Genomic DNA, 24181 nt, shown 5'->3' with positions numbered 1-24181 from the left:
TACAAGTTCTGAACTGCATGTAGTGTGTTTTTTCAAAGTTTAGTGACAAAGAATTGGCTAGGAACCAGTGATTAATGTCCACAAATATTTTATTGGCTGATCTTTCTAAGACTACACTTGATTTGCTATTTATTGCAATGTTTGTATCATCGGCAAACAAAACAAACTTGGCATCTGGTAATGTTACTGATGAAAGGTCATTGATATACACAAGAAAAGTAAGGGCCCAAAAATGGAACCTTGTGGGACCCCACATGTAATTAGTTCCCAGTTGGATGATGCCTGATAGCTTGATACATGTCTCTTTCCTAATAACACCCTTTGTTTCCTACCAGAGATATAAGATTTGAACCATTTTGCAGCATTTCCTGTTATACTATAATATTCTAGTTTACTTAAAAGGATATTGTGATTTACACAGTCAAATGCCTTTGACAGATCACAAAATATACCAGTTGCCTGCAATTTTTTGTCTAATGAATTAAGCACATTTTCACTGTAAGTGTAGATAGCCTTCTCAATATCAGAACCTTTTAGGAATCCAAACTGTGACTTTGACAGTATGTTATTTGAGATAAGATGGTTATAAAGACGACTGTACATTACTTTTTCGAAAATTTTTGAGAATGCTGGCAACAGTGAAATTGGATGGAAATTTGATGCTATTTCTTTATCTCCCCTCTTAAACAGTGGCTTAACTTCAGCATATTTCAGCCATTCAGGAAATATTCCACTAATAAACGACTGGTTACACAGATAGCTTAATATGTTACTTAGCTCAGAATCACATTCTTTAATTAACTTTGTTGATATTTCATCATACCCACTAGATGTTTTTGATTTTAAAGATTTTATGATGGACATTATTTCTGTTGGGGTAGTGAGGGTCAAATTCATATTATGGAAGTTACTTGAAATGTCTGGTTTAAGGTAATCCATAGCAGCATCTACCGAACCTGACAACCCCATATTTTCAGTAACAGTTATAAAATGTTTGTTAAAAAGTTCTGCAACACTATACACATCTGTCACCAATGTATCATTTACTCTTAATGCTATTTGTTCCTCTTCATGTCTGGTTGTCCTTTGGATTGTGGAATGGATGCTTCAGCAGCTTGGTGGATTGTATTGACAATATGATTCACCCATTCTTAGACAGTGCCACAAAATTCAAATATAGAAAGTTGGCTGCACAGCATCCAGTTTGCCTTACTGTACGGCCATCATGGTATTTTCAATTCAGATTGAGAAGTGATCACTTGAGTGCAAGTCACTGCAATGCTTGTGAAGGCTTGACTGCACACCCAGAGATTGATAACAGTTAACAATCCTATTGCAGTAATGAAGTGTGTGCTCTTCCCCCTATTGAACAGACATATGTGATGGCATTAATAGGCCTTAAATGGTTCTACCCCTGGAGCATATGATTGCAGTGTCCCAAAGTACATTAAATGCATTAAAATCTCCACATGGAAGCAAGCGTGGAAGAGATGAGAAAAGAGTTCAGTGAGAGCCTCTTCATCTAGAGCCTCAAGTGAGGGCAAGTAGAGTGCACATACTGTCAACCTACACACTGAGACAGTGACCGTTTGTACAGAAAAGGCTAGGAGTGGTATGTGTTATTTATGAAAATAGTCATATATCCTTTCTCTCTCCACTTAGGTCATACTTTTTGTGGAGGATGCAGCAATACAGCTAAGGGGCTTAAGACAATTCAAAATCCGTGTACTGGAGGCACTGACAAGGGGACCATACAAACTTTCCTTTGCCGATTTGATTTAAATTGACAAGGTGTGTAGAGCATGCTTAGGACCTCAACATATGTACACAGGAAGACACAGCTCTAAACAATTTCTGAGAAAATCGAGTTCGAAAATTTTACGACTGCTTATATACTTTGTATGGTTGCTTATATTCAAGTAGTTCATAGCTGAGCGGGTATGCGCTTAGTTTTAAATGCATGAGGGCTTTAGATTGGACTCCCTGCTGCCGCCTATTTTTTCCGTTCCCATATAATTCTAGCAATAGTTTAGGACTGTGCAAATTATCAGTAGTTAATTCATACTTAATTATTTTCACATCTTTAACCAGAAAAAAGGAGAAAAAAATTCATATGGGGATTGGAAATTAAAAAAAGGAAGCACAAAAACTTTGAATCAAATCATTATAATCATTTTATTTATATCATTGTATCTACATTTGTAACAGGTATTATGTCTTATGAATAAGGACGATACTGATCATAGAAATACGGGCATTATTGTGACATACAGGATTTTTAATGAAAGTCAAATTTTTGTGTCTATTACAAAATGTTACATTCATAAATGGTTCTCAGTCATCACACAATTTCATGGCGTACCACATGTATCTGCTGTTAAGAGTTATGTGAGAATGGGGGGGGGGGGGGGGGGGCGGCAGGGAAGAGTACCAACAATGAGTTTTGATCCAGATATGTTGCACTTATCAAACTATGTGCTTCTTTGCTAAGCTGTGGAATCATACACCATATATAAGCATGTCCAAAATTTTCAAACTCAATTTTCTCGAAAACAATTAAGAGTTGTTGTGCCTTCCTGTTTATGCATGTTGAATGAAGTCCTAGTCGTGATCTACACACCCTATTAGTATGAATCAAATAACTGAGGAGGAGTTCATACTTTCCCATTGTAATATAGTTTCAATCCTCCACATTTCTTGAACCCATTTGTGTTCCACTGCAGCAGATTGGGGGTGGAGCGACGGTGGAAGGAGTTACTCGAAGGATGTACTAGTTCCCTCATGTCAATCTCCATACCACTGTAGCTATTGTCTTCATTTGGTTGGCAAGACAAGACCAAATTCATGGTCTAATGGTTTTGAATATGATCTTTTTGACCTGTTGTTTTTCGTCCCCAACTAGGATGTCGGAGACAGCAGTAAGACTGTTTCAACAGCAACATTTTTCTGTTCCTCTTTTTCAGTGTACAGTGTGTGTATATTTTTCTTCTTCTTGACAACACATCCTCCTGTCACCATTGTTTCAGTTGTTTGCACAGTTGCTGGTGCAACCATCAGGGTTTTAAGTACATTCACAGTTGCATGTTGTTGTGTTCTGTTCAGGAGTCTGGGTAACAGCACTAGTCTTTGATACAAGCTGCTTCAATGTTGAGGAGAATGATTTCACGAAAGTGGGTGGCTATTTGGTATTAATCATCTTCGTCGCCTCAAAGTAGGTGGGTTGTGTAACCTTTATCTCCTGAATTTTCTTATCTTCTTGGAATACTCGATAATCTTTGCTCAAAACTGGATGGTTTTGGGAGAAATTTACACATAGGTATGTAAGTGTAGCCAATGCAATGAATGCCTAACTTCTATCAGCTGAACAGCATCTTCTGCATATAGCTTGACCTTTGCAAACCACAGAGATGTGACCTCAAGGGTTGACATTTTAAACACCCCACAAAGTAAGGTATGTAGGGTCTAACTTTACGACGAATAAAGCCGTAATATATTTGGGCAACTTTGGTATGTGGAAAATCAGAATAAAAGCTGACATCTACAAGAGGTTACCATTTACTCTCTTCAAAAAATTCTTAAATTTGATGACATGACCACTTTTCCATTCCTGTTGTAGATCTTTGGCATCTGTCATCCCATTACATCGAGACAGTTTACAACTTAATCACGGCAATTTAAGGCTGTGAGGAGCTCACTATTGATGGATTACTTTTCACGTGATGTGGTGTTTAATACTTTGTTTCATTGGGTCACTTTCATTTATTGAGCAAGAACTCCTGATATATGTATGTTGCCCTGCAAGTCCCTCTAATGCTTCGTGATTGTACAAAGTTGATAATTTTTCCAAATGCTTCTTCCACAAGTTTAGTAATGAAACACATTATTCACCACAGGAGATGGTATGTTGCTAAGAAATCTCAAGTGTACTAGCCACATGAGGTCTCTCTAAAATTTGGGTGTTAATACTGTTGAATGGAAGCCATCAGCTATCCTTCACCAGCACTCCTAAGTTCTGCCCGCCTCCTTTCTCCCATCACTTACTCCACTCAACACAAGCCTCACCCCAGTCATGCTGCAGAAAAATGTAGTCATGGCGTAGTGTATTCAACCAGCACAGTGTAGCCATACATATAGGTGTGCATGGGGGGGGGGGGGGGGGGGGGGGATCCAGAGGGGGACAGATGTGGCGGTGTGCATCTTCGTCCGAAAGCAAGCAAAGTGCCCTTTGATGACTCAATGCCTTTAATATTCAGAGAATTGTGACCTCAACAACTGTAAGACAATAATTTTCTGTTTGAAATGACATCTTAGAATGCAAAAATAATTTTCCCCCAAAACCAACAATACCAAAAAATTGATTTTTTTCTGTTGATGTACAGGATTATAATACAAGGAAAAAGAATAACTAACTTGGGGTCAACAGAAACGTCCAATCCCACGCGTCGGCTTTGACCCACGACGTAAGGGTGTTGTCGTGTGTGACGTCATGACGGCGCGGGATTTGGTTTGTGAGTGTGGCGTGTTTGTAGATGTCATCGTGTTGTGGTTTGTTGTGCTCTCTGGTGGTATGTTCAGGGTTTTCGTTTGTGTGGTGTAATGGGCTCAGTTTGCTTTTGCTCATTATCCAGAATTGTTCGAGTGTCGGCTGTGTTTGTAGTGGAATTCATTTCAGTGAGTTAATGATTTTGTGTGAAGGTTAATTTAGTGTTGTTCGCTGTACATTGTGTGGTAATTTTAATAAAATTAATCTGTTGTTGTTTATGTTCAGGAATGGATATGACGGATAAAATTAACAGTGTGCAGGTCAAGGGAAGTGTTCGATCCCAATGTGTGGCTATGTATGTCGATATTGTTTTTGAGCTATATAGGCCAAGGGAAGTGTTTGATCCTAATATATGGGATCAGGAGCTGCTGTTGAACTATATAGGTCAAGGGAAGTGTCCGATTCCAGATGATTTTGTGTTTAGTGAGTATTTGGGGAGTTTCGTGATGTCAGTTTTTTTCGTCGTTTTGTGTGGTTTTGTATGGGGGTGGGTGTCTAAATTTGTTTATATTTAGTTTGCCCCCAACCAAAAACACCCCATTTCCCGCACTTGTCCCATTAGTGTCATTAGGCTTTTTGTGGAAAGTGTGTGTGTTTGTTTTTCGATGTATTTTCGTCCTCATAATGTGTACGTACTGACTTTATATGCGCCATATTGGAATCGTGGTTTATGGTTGTTTCCGCCATATTTGTGATGTCATGGGTCAAAGCAGATGGGCGGGATCGGATGCTTCCGTATTTCCCTAACTTGTTGACGGCAAACAGATACAACTAATGGAAAATGATTCTGTAAATGCTGATAGACTTATGTGTGTCACGGTCTTCAGTGGTTCAGGACCACGAAGGAAGTAAAGAAGTACACAAACAAATCGAAACGCTATAAATTTTGTTTGAGAGAAGCTCAGTATGACGTATACACATTACCAAACAGTACATGCTGCAACATAAGCACAGAAATGCAAGTGAAGAATTGTTAGTACATTAAAAACTGATTGTTAAATAATAAACAAAATCAAGTGTTGTGTATTGCTTATGATTTAGTGCAGTGGGAGTGGCATTTCTTTCGTTTTCTTTTTTTTCCCCCTCAGAGTTTAACATTACTATACATAAATTGTTAATTCTATATATTTGTACTGCATATGGTGTACACTAAACAGTGTGAAAAGATTGTAAGGATGCTGCAGGGGATGTTGTGCTGAGAAATAATAAATAAGTTGTGCTGTTTCCAAGTTACTGGGTTGGTGCACAAGTTTGTAGTATTTTTCCATAAGTTTAATAAACACAACAAATACACACAACAGATACTTTAGTCATCAATAATATATTCTCGTTCACTATTTACAACAGTCTGCCTACAGTGGGGTAACTTTTTGATTCCGCAACTGTACAAATCACAAGGTTTTAAGGCAAAAAACTCGTTGAGCTACGTTCAGAGCACATTTTCATACGGAAAGTAAGTTATCTGAAGATTGTTCGATAGAGAACGGAAAATGTGAAAATCTGAGAGTGCATGATCAAGTGAAAAAGTTGGGTGTAGAATGTCTTCCCGACCCAACTCCTTGACAGCATTTTTTGTCAGTCAAGCAGAATGCTCATGGATGTTATCATAGAGTAGTACAATTTCACACACCCTTCCTGGTCGTTGTTCTTGGACTGCACCTGCAAGACATCTCAGATGTTGACAATAAATGTCAGCAGTGATTTTTACACCTCAGGGAAGCAATTCATAGTACACCACACCATCGCTGTTCCACCAGATGCATAACATTATCTTCTGTGGATGTGGGCAGGTCTCTGTAGGGCGACTTACTGCTATGTTTGGGCTCAACCGTTCCTTTCTTTTCCTTATGTCAGCATAAAGACGTCATTTCTCACCATCGGTAACGATACAGGATAGGAATGGTCGATGTTGTTCATGAGCCAACTAATGACGAGTAAGCAGAGTTGCACATATGGTCACCTGCTGATTTTTGTGATTTTGGCTTAGAATGTGGTATGCAAACATGCAATTTTTTAACCTTCTCACTTCACGCAAATGTCGCAAGATGGCGGGATGATCACAGTTCATCACATTTGCCAGTTCGTGCAAACATTAACACGGATCACTGTGGATTAATGCATTTAATCGATCTTCATTAAACCCCATGCATCTTCCTGATAATGGAGAGTCACTAATGTCAAAACAATCCACTTAAAACAAGAAATCCTTTTCCTAGTTATGCTCTGTCCAGTAGCATTATCACCATATATGGCACAAATGTTTCTGGCTGCCTCCACTGCTGTCACACTCTACTGAATTCAAACAGAAGAATATGGCAGAAATGTTCTGATTTCTCCACTTGGCACTCCATTTTCTAGTATCCACAGTGCCACCCAATATTTCCAAATGACAAAATGTAAACTCAAGTAGCAACAGTGAACTACAAATAAAAAATGCTAATAGATAAATGAATCCATAGCAACAAGAATACCAACTTGCAGAACAAAAATGCTATGAACTTATGCACCAACCTAATATTTAGCATTGACGTTAGCCAATCAGATTATTGTGCACACAAATTCAGGCAGCCTACCAAAAACTGTGAGGAAACCAAACAAAGAATACATTTGGTGACAAATTCAAGAAACCTAGTTCACCTAGCTTAAATTTATCACTTCCAAAGAGGCACTTTTAACTGGTAATGAGAACTTGAACAAGTGGGAACTCAAGGACCCCAAGATGTCTGTTCATTATTGCATTTTAAGATGTGAAAATACTTTAATTTGAGTGTGCAACGATCTGATTGACTAACTTCAATGCTAAATAACTCTGAAATGGTGCAACATATCAAACTCCTTTCCTTATCAATTATTTCTCAGCATAACCTCCCCTGCAACACCCTTACCAGCTTTTCAGACTGTTTCTAACCACTCTGTATAACCTGTGGTCTAGCAGAAAGTATCTGACTAGTAATCAAAATGTTTTGGGTCCAGGGTTCGACGCCAGCCACTGTTTAAATATTGAATACAAATCATTAGCCATGGCAGCTGAGGACTTCTGGTACAAGGAGTCACCCTCATTCTGCCAATGGCCTTGTCAGTCAGGAATGAGGGGCAGAGTTTCAGGGCACCCTCTTTCCATTGTGTTGAGAAATCTGCCATAAAATGCAGAAGAATCAGCCAGTTTCAATGACATTAGGATGCTGACAGCTATGGAAATCAGGCAGTAAAGACACGTAACATGTACACAGAGGACTCGTGGCCTGTAACTAAAATATTGTCCTGATGATCACTACATTAGCAAAAGAATCTGAATTAGCCCACCATTTGGATCTCTGAGAAGGGACTGCCAAGAGAGAGGTAACCATGGAAAAAAAGACTGAATAACAAACAGAAAGGTAAAATTCTAGGTGTCAGAGTGTGAACAGTCATAAGTTTGAATGTGCTTGGGGGGATTCGTCAGACCAGAAATTCTTATCTTTCCATTTTATTTTACTGACCCCCACTGTATCTAATTTGAGACTTAGCATTTCCCTTTTCAGATTTTCTTGATTCCCTAGCACATTCAAACTTATGACAGTTCACACTCTGACACCTAGAATTTTACCATTCTGTTTATATATATATCACTTTCGTTTGGTAAGTTACATCATCTTTGTTTGAACAGAAAATGGTACAAAGGGAGCAGAATTTGTTATGAATATGAAAGTAGGGCAAAGAATGGGCTACAGTGACAGTTCCATGATAAGGTTGTTCTCATCCGAACTGACAGCAAATCAATGCTGACAGCGATAGTTCAGCAGTGGCAGTGTCGCAAGCAGGCTATGAATATAGAGATAGAGAGTGTCTGAGGATGTAGTGGTGTTATGGTCTTCAGTCCAAAAATTGGTTGATGCAGCTCTACATGCTACTCTATCCTCTTCATCTCCGAGTAACCACTGCAACCTACATCCCTCTGAATCTGCTTAGTGTATTCATCCCTTGGTCTCCCTCTAAGATTTTTTCCCCTCCATGCTTCCCTCCAGTACTAATTTAGTGATCCCTTGATGCCTCAGAATGTCTCATACCAACAGATCCCTTCTTTTAGTCAGGTTGTGTCACAAATTTCTCTTCTCCCCAATTCTATTCAGTACCTCCTCATCAGTTCTGTGATCTCCCCATCTGATCTTCAGCTTTCTTCTGTAGCACCACATTTCAAAAGCTTCTATTCTCTTCTTGTCTAAACTGTTTATTGTCCATGTTTCATTTCATTACATGACTATAATCCATACAAATACTTTCAGAAAGTACTTTCAGACACTTAAATCTATGCTCAATGCTAACAATTTTCTTCTTCAGAAACGCTTTCTGTGCCATTGCCAGACTACACTTTATATCCTCTCTACGTTGACCATCATCAGTTATTTTGCTCCCCAAATAGCAAAACTCATCTACTACTTTAAGTATCTCATTTTCTAATCTAATTCCCTCAGCATCATCCGATTTAATTTGACTACATTCCATTATCCTTGTTTTGCTTTTGTTGATGTTCATCTTATATCCTCCTTTCAAGACACCGTACATTCTGTTCAACTGCTCTTCTAAGTCCTTTGCTGTCTCAGACAGAATTACAATGTCACCAGCAAACCTCAAAGTTTTTATTTCTTCTCCCTGGATTTTAATACCTACTCCAAATTTTTCTACTGTTTCCTTTACTGCTTGCTCAATACACAGATTGAATAACATCGGGGAGAGGCTGTCTCACTCCCTTCCCAACCACTACTTCCCTTTCATGCCCCTCGACTCTTATAACTGTCATCTGGTTTCTGTGGAAATTGTAAATAGCCTTTCGCTCTCTGTACTTTACCCCTGCTGTCTTTAGAATTTGAAAGAGAGAATCCCAGCCAACATTGTCAAAAAATTTCTCTGAGTCTACAAATGCTATGAACGTAGGTTTGCCTTTCCTTAAACTATTTTCTATGAGAAGTCGTAGGGTGAGTATTGCCTCGCATGTCCCCCACCTATTTTCTACGAGAGGTCGTAGGGTATGTATTGCCTCGTGTGTTCTCACATTTCTCCAGAATCGAAACTGATCTTCCCGAACATCAGCTTCTACCAATTTTTCCATCCTCTGTATAGAAATCGTGTTAATATTTTCCAGCTGTGACTTATTAAACTGATAGTTTGGTAATTTTCACACCTGTCAGCACCTGCGTCCTTTGGAATTGGGATTATTATATTCTTCTTGGAGTCTGAGGCTATGTCGCCTGACTCATACATCTTGTTCGCCAGGTGGAAGAGTTTTGCCATGGCTGGCTCTCCCAAGGCTATCAGTAGCTCTAATGGAAAACATAGGTATAAAGAAGGTAACTGTGAAGAAACTATGAGTAACAGAAGAAATGCATCAGTTGATCAATGAAAGAAGGAAGTATAAAAATTTTCAGTGAAATACAGGCATACAGAAATACTAGTTGCCAAGGAATGACATAAACAGGAAGTGCAGGGAAGCTAAAACAGAATGGACGCATTAAAAATTTGAAGAAATCGAAAAAGAAACGCTTGTCAGAAGAACTGACTCAGCATACAGGAAAGTCACAACAACTTTCACTGAAATTAAAAGCAAGGGTGATAACATTAAGAGTGCAACGGGAATTCTATTATTAAATGCAGAGGTGACAGTGGATAGGTGGAAAGAGTACGTTGAAGGCCTCTATGACAGGGGAGATTTGTCTAATGTGATAGAAGAAGCACCAGGAATCAATTTGAAAGAGATAGAGATCCAGTACTAGAGCCAGAATTCAAGAGAGCTTTGGAGAACTTAAGATCAAATTAAGCAGTAGGGATAGATAACATTCCATCAGAATTTCTAAAATCATTGGGAGAAGTGGCAACAAAACGACTATTCACGTTGGTGTGTAGAATGTATGAGTGTGGCGACATAACATCTGAGTTTCGGAAAAGCATCTACCACACAATTCCGAGGACGGCAAGAGCTGACAAGTGCGAGAATTATCGCACAATCAGCTTAACAGCTAATGCATCCAAGTTGCTTACAAGAATAATATACGGAAGAATGGAAAAGAAAATTGAGAGTGTGTTAGATGATGATCAGTTTGGTCTTAGGAAAGGTAAAGGCACGAGACAAGCAAATCTGACATTGCGGTTGATAATGGAAGCTAGACTAAAGAAAAATCAAGAAACATTCATGGGATTTGTCGACCTGGAAAAAGTGTTCAACAATGTAAGAAATTCAGAGAAAAAGTAGGGGTAAGCTATAGGAAGAGATGGGTAATATACAATATGTACAAGAGCCAAGAGGGAATAATAAGGGCAGACACCCAAGAACGAAGTGCTCAGATTGCTGTTCAATCTGTACATTGAAAAAGCAATGATGGAAATAAAAGAAAGGGTCAGGAGTGGAATCAAAATTCGAAGTGAAAGGATATCAATGATACAATTTGCTGATGATATTGCTATCCTGAGTGAAAGTGAAGAAGAATCACAGGATCTACTGAAAAGAATGAACATTCTAACGAGTACAGAACAAGGATTGAGAGTAAATCAAAGAAATACTAAAGTAATGAGACGTAGCAGGAACTTAATATTGGCATTGATAGTCATAAAGTACATGAAGTTGAGGAATTCTGCTACCTAGGTAGCAAAATAACGAGCGACGGATGGAGCAAGGACCTCAAAAGCACACTAGCACTGGCAAAACGGGTATCCCTTGCCAAGAGAAGTCTACTAGGGTCAAACATATGTCTTCATTTAAGGAAGAAATTTCTGAGAAATTATGTTTGCAGCACAGCATTGTATGGGTGTGAAACATGGACTGTTGGAATACCAGAACAGAAGACAATAAAAGCATTTGAGGTGTGGTGCTACAGACAAATGTTGAAAAGTATGTGGACTGATAAGGTAAGGAATCAGAAGGTTCTGCACAGAATCAGAGAGGAAAAGAATATGTGGAAAACACTAACAAGGGGAAGGGACAGGATGATAGGACATTTGTTAAAACAACAGGGAATAACGTCCACGACACTAGAGGGAAATGCAGGGGTCAGTAACTATAGAGGAAGACAGAAATTGGAATACATCCAGAAAGTAACTGAGGATGTAGATTGCAAGTGTTACTCTGAGATGATGAGGTTGGCAGAAGAGTGATTCGTGGTGGACTGCATTAGACCAGTCAGAAGACTGACGAGTCAAACAAATAAATAAATAAATGGAATGTTGTCTACTCCCACGGGCTACTTTCGACTTAAGTCTTTCAGTGTTCTGTCAAAGTCTTCATGCATCTCCCTTCTCATATTCCTCTACGTCCTCATCCATTTCCATAATATTGTCCTCATGTACATCACCCTTCTATAGATCCTCTATATACTCCTTCCACCTATCTGGTTTCCCTTCTTTATTTAGGACTGGCTTTCCATCTGGGCTCTTGATATTTGTACAGGTGGTTCTCTTTTCTCCAAATGTCTCTTTAATTTCCTGTAGGTAGTATCTATCTAAATCATAGTGATATATGCTTCTACATCCTTACAATTCTCCTAATCTGAAACCTTTCAGTGCCTCCAGGGCTCTTCCATATACACAACCTTTTCTCATGATTATCAGGGCTTAGTTATGATTAAATTATGCTCTGTGCAAAATTCTACCAGGCGGCTTCCTCTTACATACCTTTCCCCCGAGTCGATATTCATCTACTACTTTTCCTTCTCTTCCTTTTCCTACTATTGAATTCTAGTCCACCATGACTATTAAATTTTCGGCTCCCTTAACTATCTGAATAATTCCATATATCCCATCATACACTTCTTCAATTTTCTCCTCACCTGCGGAGCTAGTTGGCAGATAAACTAGTACTACTGTGGAGGATGTGGGCTTCGTGTCTATCTCGGTTACGATAATGCCTTCACTATGCTGTTCATAGTAGCTTATCCGTGTTCCTATTTTGTTACTCACTAGTAAACCTACTCCTGCATTACCCCTATTCCAAACTTCACTATTTCCCATTATTTAACCTATTCATTTCCATTTTTAAGGGATTTGACATTCCATGCTCTGTTCTGTAGAATGCCAGTTTTGTTTCTCCTGATAACGATGCCTTCCTGAGTAGTCCCTACCCGGAGAGCCGAATAAGGGACTTTTTTACCTCCAGAATATTTTAGCCAAGAGCACGCGATTGTCATGTAATCATACAGTAAAGCTGCATGCCCTTGAAAAAAAAATTATGGCTGTAGTTTCCCCTCGCTTTCAGCCATTCTCAGTCCTAGCACAGCAATCCTGTTTTGGTTGAATTTAAAGGCCTGTTTAATCTATCATCCAGACTCTGCCCCTGAAACTACTGAAAAGGCTGCTGCCCCTCTTCAAGAACCACATGTTTTTCTGGCGTTTCAACAGATACCCCTCCATTGTGGTTGCACCTGCAATATGGCTATCTGTATCGCCAAGGCATGCAAACCTCCCCACCAATTGCTAGGTCCGCTGTTCATGGGGGAGGTCATATCCATACCTAACAAAAAAGCAATAAAACAAATTAGACATATCTCCACCCAACAAACACCAAAGTAATAAGACCTAACAAAAACGCCAAACACCAAAAAAAAAAAAACGTAATAACACCCTGAAAACACATCCACAACCCACATTGCCGCACCAACTACCTAAACTGAAAGCCAAATTTGCACGATCACACCCAAAACTCAAATGAACCCAGTACGACATGTCAAACTCAGCACATACATGTACACGTACACATACACTACCAGAGGGCACCAACAAACACAGCAACACGACATCTGCAAACACAATCAACTCAAAAACTTTGCACCATAGTGACATCACACACCACAACACCATTATGTCACTGGTCATAGCAGACATTTGGAATTGGACGCTTCCATTGGCCAGTGGTGAAGATTGCTAGTCGTGTTCATGGAGTACAAGCAGAGTTTAAATTTACATAGTTGCAAGTACCCAAAAATGATTGAAGTCCTTTGGTTTGCAGCTTAGTGGAGAGTCTTAACCAGAGGCTCCTGCAACTATGTGATTGTCTTACCTGCAGATCTCTGGACCTGTGTTATGTAGTGGATAATTCTAGGATTCCCCTTGATATGTTGAAGGTACGCTACACAGAGACTGCAGCTTCTTTGTAAAAGAGTACTTGTGAAGTCCTTTGCTAATTACATGAAAACTGAAGTCTGACTGTGAAGTGAAACGGATGCAAGTAACCGGCCTTGGTGAACTCCACTTCATCATTAGATGCTATTGCCAGCCACCTGATTCTAGTGTAACAGTTGTAGAATCATTCAAAGAAATGTTTAAACTCTGGAGCACTATTAGTTGGAGGATTCTTTAACCTTCTGAGTATAGACTGGGGCATCTGTGAATTTGTTGAAAGTGGTAGGACTGACATTCATGTGAAGTAGTCCTGAACAAATTTTGTGATGCCATCTTGAGTAGCTAATTTGACAATCCACACACAATGAAAAAAATTTTGTACTTGTAGCTACAAACAGGGGACCTTATCGACTGTGGTCGTGATATGATAGTGGCAATGGTCACAAGTTAATAAATCCATCTAGAAAGCTAGGAGAGTTTTTATGTTGATAGAGCAGATCTGCAGGTATCTACAAAGGCATAGTTCCAGTTGATGAACCTAGAAAAGTTATGGGCAAAGTTTGAACTGATTGTAAATTGTGCCCTGGAGAAGTATATGTCGAGTAAGTGGATTAATGATGGGAAAAAAAACTAGTTTAGTAACAAAATTCAGTAAATGCTGAGAAAACAGTGTGTGTTGCCGTCATGGTTAAAAAAGAATGCAGAAATGTTGACAGGAAAAAGTTGTAGAAATGGATTTGTCTATGAAAATTGATGCCAAACCATAAAAAGAACTGACTGTGACATTAGTGACAGAATTGCTAAGAACCCGAGAAAATTCCGGTCCTATGTCAAATCACTTCTCTTCAGTCATTTGTTGACCCGTTGGGTGTGGCAATAGAAGACAGCAAAAGGAAAGCCAGTGTTTAAATTTGACATTTAAAAAAATCATTTATCACAGGAATATCACACATGCATAACATTGTTTAACCATCACACGGACTCCTGTATGGATGATATAGAAATAGGTATCCCTCGTTCTAAGAAGCAAGTGAAAGAGTTGAAAACAAATAAGCCTCCAGATCTGGATGGAATAAGAGTTAGGTTTTACAGAGAGTACTCTTCAGTATTTCCCATTACTCAGCTTGCATTTATTGCAAAACTTTGGCCCAACGCAAAGTCCAAAGCGACTTTAAAAAAAGCACAGGTGACTCCTGCGTATAAGAAGAGTAAAAGAACGGACCCACAAAATTACAGACCAATATCTGTAATCTCAGTTAGTTGCAGAGTTCTTGAGCATATTATATGTCTGAATATAACTATTTCCTTGAGATGGAGAAGCTTCTGTCCTAAAACCAGCATGGATTTCGAAAACATCACTCATGCAAAATTCAGCTTGCCCTTTTCTCGTGTGATAGCCTGTGAACTTTGGATGAAGAGTAAAAGGCAGATTCCATATTCCTAGATTTCCAGAAAACATTTACTTCAGTACCCCATAGCAGACTGTTAAGAAAGGTCTGGGCTGAAGGACTAGGTTCTCAGATATGTTAGTGACTGGAAGATTTTTTAAGTAATAGAACCCAATAAATTGTCCCCAACAGTAAGTGTTTGTCACAGCCAAGGGTAACATTAGGATGCCTGAGAGAAGTGTGGTAGGACTGTTCATGTTCTTTGCGCAGGTAAATTATTTGACTTTCTGGCTAATCAGCAATCTGTGACTGTTTGCTGACGATACTGTAATTTATGGGAAAGTGTCATCACTGAGTGGCTGTAGGAGGATACAGGATGACTTAGACAGAATTTGTATTTTCTGTGATGAACGGCAGCTTGCTGTAAATGTAGAAAAATGTAAGTTAATATAAAATTCAATATAAAGGAGTGGGAAAAACAATCCTGCTATATTCAAATACAGTTTTGATGGTGAGCTACTTGACAGAGTCACATTGATCAAAAGACTAGGTGTGATTTTGCAAAGTGGTATGAAATGGAAAGATCACATAAGCTTGACATTAGGGAAGGTGAATGTTTGCCTTTAGTTAATTGGGAAAACTCTAGGGACGTGTACATCACCTACAAAGGAGACTGCATGTGAAACACATGCGAACTTTTCCTGAGTTCTACTCAGGTGTTTGGGATCCCGACTAGGTAAGATAAAAGGAAGGCATTGAATCAGTTTGGAGGTATGCTGCTGGATTTGTTACCGGTAGGTTCAGTCAAGACCTGAGTATTACAGATATGCTCTATGAACTCAAATGGGAATCCCGAAACAGAAGGTGATGATCTTTTCATGAAACACTGTTGACAATCTTCACTTAAAACTTCCAGGCTGATAGGCCGTGGTCGACGTATAAAACTCTCCCCTGGCGTTTCGTCTCCAACTGCGGGAGACATACTCGGAGGTACAGCAGCGAACTGCTAGTGTGAAACGTAATACCTTTGTATGCTTATGGACTATTTCTGTTTAATTATTTGTTTCATTTATATATAATGAAATCAAGTTTGATGTTAATAGCCTATTGTATGACACACCCAATACTCTCAGCTGGATTTTCAGCTGGAGTCCATGGACAAAGAATAAATACATAAATAAATAAATAAAATGTAAAATTTTGTAAATAAAATCACAGTCACCTCTGAGTGTAACAGTGATTCATATGCATTATAGCAATCTCTATTTGAGGACATTATCAAGAGGTATAACTGTGCTTACAGACTTGTCAAAAATCTAATGTCATGCAGACATTGTGTACAAGAAACATTTTGGTGTGATTCATTTAAATATATTAAAAACATTGCAATACCCATCAGACAGATATGACAAGGACATGCATACATATCAGAAGACTTAATTTTTGACATGTGCTAAAACAAAGTTGTGCAGTTTGACAGCTGCAACACGGCCTGAATCTCAATTCTGTAAATAAATAGCTTTTACAGCCAAAGGCAATTATGATGTTATGTACAAAAGAAATAATAGGTGTCACTGTAATGTACTTTCAATTCCTAAGCTAGTTCTGATATTGGAGCTTAAATTGACTATAGTTATTACGCATTTTTTTACCCTATATTGGTGGCTGTATTGTGCAGATACGATAAATAGCTTGTAAGTATATTGACTTGAACTGTATTACGAGTTGCGCAACATGTAACCTGACAAGGGAAATCATAAATCGCATTTACAAAATCAGACAACTTTCTGTTGACATAAATTTTCACAATAAATCACTTCACTATCTCATGCTGTGATTTCTTTTATAATATCCTAGAAAGTAGCTGTTTACAAGCAAAAACGAATGTCTTGTTGATATCAAAAATGTTTCTTGAAATAGTATTGTCTCATTGCTAAACGCAGACGGGAATTTACGTAACTGTAACTGCCGGTACAATATGAATAGTGTGCATTCAAAATGCTAACAATATTTATTAGTAAATATTTTCATTAATTTCACTAATGTCACGGCATGTTCACTATAAGCGCAATGGGATAAGTCTCTACCTCAAGCAATAGAAACGATATAATAATAAAGCAGTAATTCTCATACATAAACTCTAACGTAGAAGATTTTCTACCCACCCCAAAGTCAATATACGCGAAATGTCAGTGTAGCATCCCCTCCACTTGTACAGTTTCATCAATGGGGTTACATCCAATTGAGTTAGTAGAATTGTAGGTATAGCTCCTAGCGATATGCAGTATACGAAGACACTGCAGTACTGAATAACGCTACACTTCAAGCAGAAGACAATGCCTATATCCGGAAGTCCCAGGGACGACACACTCTAATATTTATGGGACACATAAATGTTACAAACTTTAACCTTTTTACTACAAAAATAAACCTGGTTCACTGCGTAAACCTGAGTAAAATTATGCGTCTAATGAGAAAACATGCATGTGACTTACCCGGCACAATCTTCGTTGGTTGTTGTACGACGCGGAGTGATAACAATCCCTCTCCGTATTTTCGTCCACATCCTGCACAAGTCAATATAAAACGGCACTGGAATGGGTGTAACAATTGTAAACCGGAAAAATTAGCGCTTCTTATACAAATCAAGTTTATTAAGCCCCTTGCTGCAGCCATTATTTTCGGGGCACTGTAGACATAAAGATACACTTTAACCTCTCAACGACATGTGGTTTCTTTCCTGTAGTTCTCAAAGGCACCCATTACTGGCGACAAAAATCCTTACGCTTGTTTCCCAACGATAACACTACTGCCACAGTTGCAACTGGTATTCTATTTTCGCAAATCCACATAGCGCAAACTGAAATATGTCTTACGAGAATACATAGCACACTTCAGATTCTTGCATTGGTACTGGGGGAAAATAAGAAAGAAAATGAAACTGTTGGCGGGCCAGAAGTACAGTGAGACTGTCGTTTGGACGTACGAGATTTGCCGGTTAGCTTTTTTTGTTTTGTATTTCATGCCTAGATACTTCCGTAGAGATATTGTTGCATGTGGATCATTATATGTAATGATTATTACAATACATGCAACGATATGTTTGTACAGTTATCTAGGCATGAAAAACAAACAAAAAAAAACTATTAACTCTCATAGGCCCAAATGACAGAGTCTCACTATACTTCCGGCTCGCAGGTTGTCGGCGTAGCAAAGAAATTTCTCTAATAAGTAGTAATGTCCCCCTAGAGACTATTTCAGAACAGTACATTTGTAATGGAAGAAATTCCTCTATGGTCTGTATTCACAACTTATCTTCCAAAAATATGTGAACAAAGTGTCAGTCGCGGGATGATCGTCAAACTGTGGCCTGCGGCTCTCAGTCGTAATTTACAATATTATGCTTCTGGCAACTAACAGCCGGATACGAAAACGACAACTAACGTTAAGAACTTCTTGAGTGTAATGTTCATGCTCAGTAAATAACAAAAAAACTTATAGAGACAATAATATTTCAAGATGTGCTTAATTTTAATTTATGTTGGTTCATTCGGCCGTGAGCTGAGTATTTGACCGCCTACCTCAAGATAGACGGGTACTTAGCTCAGCTCCTGGAAGGTAGAGGATGTGAGATAGGGAACATTTTGTTGTTTCTGTTCCACTACTTCCAATACTGACAACGCATGGGCGTGCATGAACGTACCAAGTAGCTGCTACGATATATTTTTTGACATGGAAGTAACATGGATTCGTGAACGCGCACTATAGAGACGATCACCTTCAACTGTTGTTCATATTTGTATCAAGGAATATGAAATTAAATTAAGGCTGTTGTAATACAATGCAATGAGTAGAAGAAAAATTACATTCAAAACTTTTAGTAAACATCTGCGATCGTGTCGCATATTGCATAAGGAATTTAAAAGTAGTAAAGTAACTGTTACTAATCATTTAATCGTTCGTCCACGCAGACAGCACAACACCATTTCGTCAGCGTCACAACATTGGGATCGCTGAGGTCGGCAGCAGTACAAAAATGAGAACAGTCGACACGAAGCGTTCCGAATTGTGCCGACTTTTAACGATCAGTAGTAAGGGGCTAGAACCAATTTATAGTGCACTTACAGTAAGTAGCTACTGTACTGGGATTTCGATGTGTAAGAAAGTTATCATTCTCGTCGATGTTTATAACGAATTACCTATACATTTGTATTCTCTTCACAGCTTGGTCATTTATTCTAATTTCAGGGTTTCTCGATCTTCATTTCCATTCAGTAACAAATAATCTGTTTTGTGTACTATTATCGTTAATTTATTTTCCATGCACCAATTACCAAGGAAACAGTGCCATCAAGTCGTGGTTGACACCTATCCTGTAGTCCCTGTGTGAGTAACCAGAAACATTAACGACAAATACTTTCGTAATGATCCCTAACGATAAAGTTTCTAGTAAATTTGGAATACCTGGCTGTAGCAATCTGTGGGGATACGGAATGGAAACATTCCAAAACCCAGTCTTAGGTAAAGCAGATGACAGACATTGGTTCATTGGTAGTACACTGGTATAATACAGTCAATCTACAACACTCTTGCGAGCCATCCTAGAACATTGTTCGACTGCATGGGTCCCACACCAAATAATCCTAAGGAGGGATACTGGACGTAAAGAGGAGGGCGACTCAACTGGTCACACAACTGTTTGCGACTGAAGAGCGCCACGGAATTTCTGAAAAATCTGCACTAATGGCAGATGAACCCTTAATGGTCGCTAACGACAAAGGTATCGGTATATTTTTTAATCGCTAACGTCATACAAATACCCGTCTGTAACAGTTTGTTGGAATATGAAACAGAATGTTCACATAATCTCAGTGGAATGGAAGGTAGGTGGCCGACTTCCATTCACTGATAGAATACCGGGAAAATGCAGTCCACGATGGACAGTACTTAGTGAAAACTCGTGTGAGCAATCCAGAATACTACTGTATACTTATATGAAATAGGACTAACAGAGAATATGAACGTATACAAAGAAAAACAGTACCAAATGTGATAGGTTTGGTTTATCCACGCGAGAGCATCTCATAAATGCTGAAAACCCAAACAGGACGACACTTGAAAATATGTCAACTATTCTTCGAAAGTCTACTTGAAAAGTTTGAAGGAATATACTATGATCCCCTATGGGTCGCTCCTGTAGGGATCACAAGGACAAGATTAGACTACCGCAATTTGCACAGAGACATTTTTAGATATGACTCTTCCGCATCCCATATGCGAATAGATTGAGAAGAAGCCCCAGTACCTGGTACAATGGGAAGTACCCTTCACCATACACTTGATAATGTTTGTGAAGTAGTGTTGTGGATGTACACTGATGTGCAAAACTTAAGGGCGAAAGTAACTTTACCATGATGTGTCACTGTGAAGTAAAGTAGCTCCATTAAACTTTGGCCACACATAGAAAGAACGTCTGCAAGCATAGTACATGTTGTTGTTGTGGTCTTCAGTCCTGAGACTGGTTTGATGCAGCTCTCCACGCTACCCTATCCTGTGCAAGTTTCTTCATCTCCCAGTACCTACTGCAACCTACATCCTTCTGAATATGCTTAGTGTATTCATCTCTTGGTCTCCCTCTACGATTTTTACCCCCCACGCTGCCCTCCAATGCTAAATTTGTAATCCCTTGATGCCTCAGAACATGTCCTACCAACCGGTCCCTTCTTCTCGTCAAGTTGTGCCACAAACTCCTCTTCTCCCCAATTCTATTCAGTACCTCCTCATTAGTTAAGTGATCTACCCATCTAATCTTCAGCATTCTTCTGTAGCACCACATTTCGAAAGCTTCTATTCTCTTCCTGTCCAAACTATTTATTGTCCATGTTTCACTTCCATACATGGCTACACTCCATACAAATACTTTCAGAAACGACTTCCTGATACTTAAATCTATACTCGATGTTAACAAATTTCTCTTCTTCAGAAACGCTTTCCTTGCCATTGCCAGTCTACATTTTATATCTTCTCTACTTCGACCATCATCAGTTATTTTGTTCCCCAAATAGCAAAACTCCTTTACTACTTTAAGTGTCTCATTTCCTAATCTAATTCCCCCAGCATCACCCGAATTAATTCGACTACATTCCATTATCCTCGTTTTGCTTTTGTTGATGTTCATCTTATATCGTCCTTTCAAGACACTGTCCATTCCGTTCAACTGCTCTTCCAAGTCCTTTGCTGTCTCTGACAGAATTACAATGTCATCGGCGAACCTCAAAGTTTTTATTTCTTCTCCATGGGTTTTAATACCTACTCCAAATTTTTCTTTTGTTTCCTTTACTGCTTGCTCAATATACAGATTGAATAACATGGGGAGAGGCTACAACCCTGTCTCACTCCCTTCCCAACCACTGCTTCCCTTTCATGCTCCTCAACTCTTATAACTGCCATCTGGTTTCTGTACAAATTGTAAATAGCCTTTCGCTCCCTGTGTTTTACCCCTGCCACCTTTAGAATTTGAAAGAGAGTATTCCAGTCAACATTGTCAAAAGCTTTCTCTAAGTCTACAAATGCTAGAAACATAGGTTTGCCTTTCCTTAATCTTTCTTCTAAGATAAGTCGTAAGGTCAGTATTGCCTCACGTGTTCATAAGGTAACTGAAACTAATACACAGTCAGGCGAAGAGCAATGACACTTTTATTCAAAGATAATAGTTACACTGAAGTCACTGTGACTCATGATGGTCCCATGGATATTACTAAAAGCACAACTTGTTTTTTAGTGGGGTGTGTGATCACCATGGACGGCAATGCGTGCTCTCAGCATGCTGCCATGATGGCCACAATGCTGCAAAAGAGCTTTTTTGATAAGGCATTCTATTCCACCACCAGTGTGGTTGACAACTGCAGGACATTTGATCGTGCATCTGGATTTGCTGCAATACGTCTACCCAACACAGTGTACACGCTCTAGATGGGATTTAAGTCAGGGAAATGGGCAGGTCAGTCCATTCGCCAAATATACTCTCATTCCAAGAGCACCTCCGCCTTATCTATTTGAAGCGGTCGCGCATTGTCATCCATAAAAATAAAGTCATGGCCGAATGCACTCCTGAAAAGATGCATATGGGGAATGTGAAGAGTGTCACAATAACGTTGACTGGCAAGCGTACCGTATTCAAAGATTTCAAGAACAGTACACTCAAGCAACATTATGCCCTCCCAAAACATGACACCTGAATCACCAAAACGAACGCATTTGATAATATTCCTGGGCGCATTATGTGTGCCCATCTCCCGCCGTATGAGGTTATGTCCAGCATTGTCGAACTTGATAGTTTTGGTAGTTCAAGTGTTATGTTGTGCAGAAGCATAATGTTGCATTGGTTTACTGAACCCCAAATCTTTGAATATGGTGCACTCACCAGTCAACGTTATTTCGACAGTGTACTCCATTGCCATGTGCGACTTTTCATGAGAGCATTCGGCACTGATTTCATTTTTGTGGATGGCAATGTGCGACCGCATCTAACTGTGCAGGTGCAAAAGCTCTTGGAAAGAGAGGGTAAGCATCTTTTGTACTGGCCAGCTCGTCCCCCCCCCCCCCCCCCCCAACTTAAATCTCATCACACATGTGTGGACTTTGCTTGAAGTGATTTATGTAAATTGAAATCAGGAAGGCTCTATGAGGATTCGAAGCTCTGTATTCCAGTGGTCCTGCCTATAGGCGGGATGGTTCTCTTGAAAAAGTCACTATCGATTTCGCCGGCCGGAGTGAGTGGCCGAGCGGTTCTAGGCGCTACAGTCTGGAACCGCGCGACCGCTACAGTCGCAGGTTCGAATCCTGCCTCGGGCATGGATGTGTGTGATGTCCTTAGGTTAGTTAGGTTTAAGTAGTTCTAAGTTCTAGGGGACTGATGACCTCAGCAGTTAAGTCCCATAGTGCTCAGAGCCATTTGAACCATTTGAACTATCGATTTCTTTCCCGCCTCGTCCAGTCCAAGGTGGTGCTCACGCGATTTTTGGATTGATAACTGTGCATTTGCCTAGGTACCATCAAGGTACAAATCACACAGAGCGAATAATAGGAACTCTGTAGTCAAGACTACTAATGAACACTTTTGCAGTGGCGCGGTTGAGTTCCCCATCACCAGGCTCTGCGCCAGTGTTCTGGGTTAAAATACAAAACTCTCCACAGTGTCCCATCCGAATGGGAACATATAGCTCAACTTCTCCCTTATCGTTATTAACACATAAGGAGATCCTAGAACTCCACACACATTCAACACAGACATTCACAGTCAACGGATACATTAAGGCACCATCGTGCATGAAGAAAGAAAATCTTTCTCATTGGTATCTCATCAGACGTCATCAGACATTACTTTCAGACATGAAGGCCACTGTTTCTCTGAGTTTGTTCCACAGCTCTTCTCGTAATTGGATGTAATACGTACTCTCTGTATGTCTATGACGGAATTCCCCTCTCTTGGGCAGTTCCTGGTACTGAACAGCCCAGTATAAAATCAAACCCGAACAGAAAAGAAAATCACTCAGATTCACTGCTAACAGAAAAAGTGAAGTACGTAGAAGACACAGCTGGATGTGTATGTATGCATCACGAGCCAGGATGTAGATGATTCTCTTTGACAGCTAGAATTGTCACCAGAGTGCGTTAGTGTTGTTCATGTTTACTGTTGTTACAAGAGCAGATAGGCTGTGTTAGGGGCATGAAGATCGTCATATGTCAAGCGATCATTGTGGAGGACAAGGTGATGCTGCATATACATGTGGACAACATTATTAGACAGTGAGAAAGCTTGAAAGGAATTTCACAAACTGGGGCTGGGCCTTTACATGCTCGACTGTATGGCGGACTCCTTACAGTGATGCTGCAGAGCTGGGAGTGAGAATGTGTTTCTGTCAGCATCGTCCACTCGTCAGTGCGATTGCAGCGAAAAATCGTTTATTTCTGTGGCGTCAGAATGATTCATGTGCTGTAGCGGCCGATAAATTTGAGCAGCCACCAATTTGTCGGGTTGAGTCAGCTTTTGCTCACGACCTGTGCAGTAGGCAGCAACAACTCGCACGTACCACGTCGCATGAACAGTTCTTTAAACAGGTGGCTACGATTATGTCATGCCCTCGGTGGTATTCACAGCACAAACACC

At 39.6% G+C, this 24181-nt stretch overlaps 1 protein-coding gene across 2 annotated transcripts in view; it reads right to left on the bottom strand.

Annotated features, from left to right (window-relative positions):
• Window positions 1–17739, bottom strand: part of LOC126252002 (protein tumorous imaginal discs, mitochondrial-like) — a 124049-nt gene extending 106310 nt beyond the window's left edge. For both annotated transcript variants that reach the window (XM_049952784.1, XM_049952785.1), the window contains exon 1: window positions 17508–17739. In XM_049952784.1, coding sequence (XP_049808741.1) covers window positions 17508–17688 — 181 coding nt within the window. In that variant the 5' untranslated portion in view covers window positions 17689–17739. The remainder of the gene's footprint in view (window positions 1–17507) is intronic.
• Window positions 17740–24181: the final 6442 nt, after the last annotated feature.

Source organism: Schistocerca nitens, chromosome 4 (assembly GCF_023898315.1).
Source record: "Schistocerca nitens isolate TAMUIC-IGC-003100 chromosome 4, iqSchNite1.1, whole genome shotgun sequence".
In the NCBI taxonomy this organism is placed as follows: Eukaryota; Metazoa; Arthropoda; class Insecta; order Orthoptera; family Acrididae; genus Schistocerca; species Schistocerca nitens.
The sequence above is the reverse complement of the archived record's forward strand: the minus strand, read 5'-3'. Positions and strand labels throughout refer to the sequence as shown.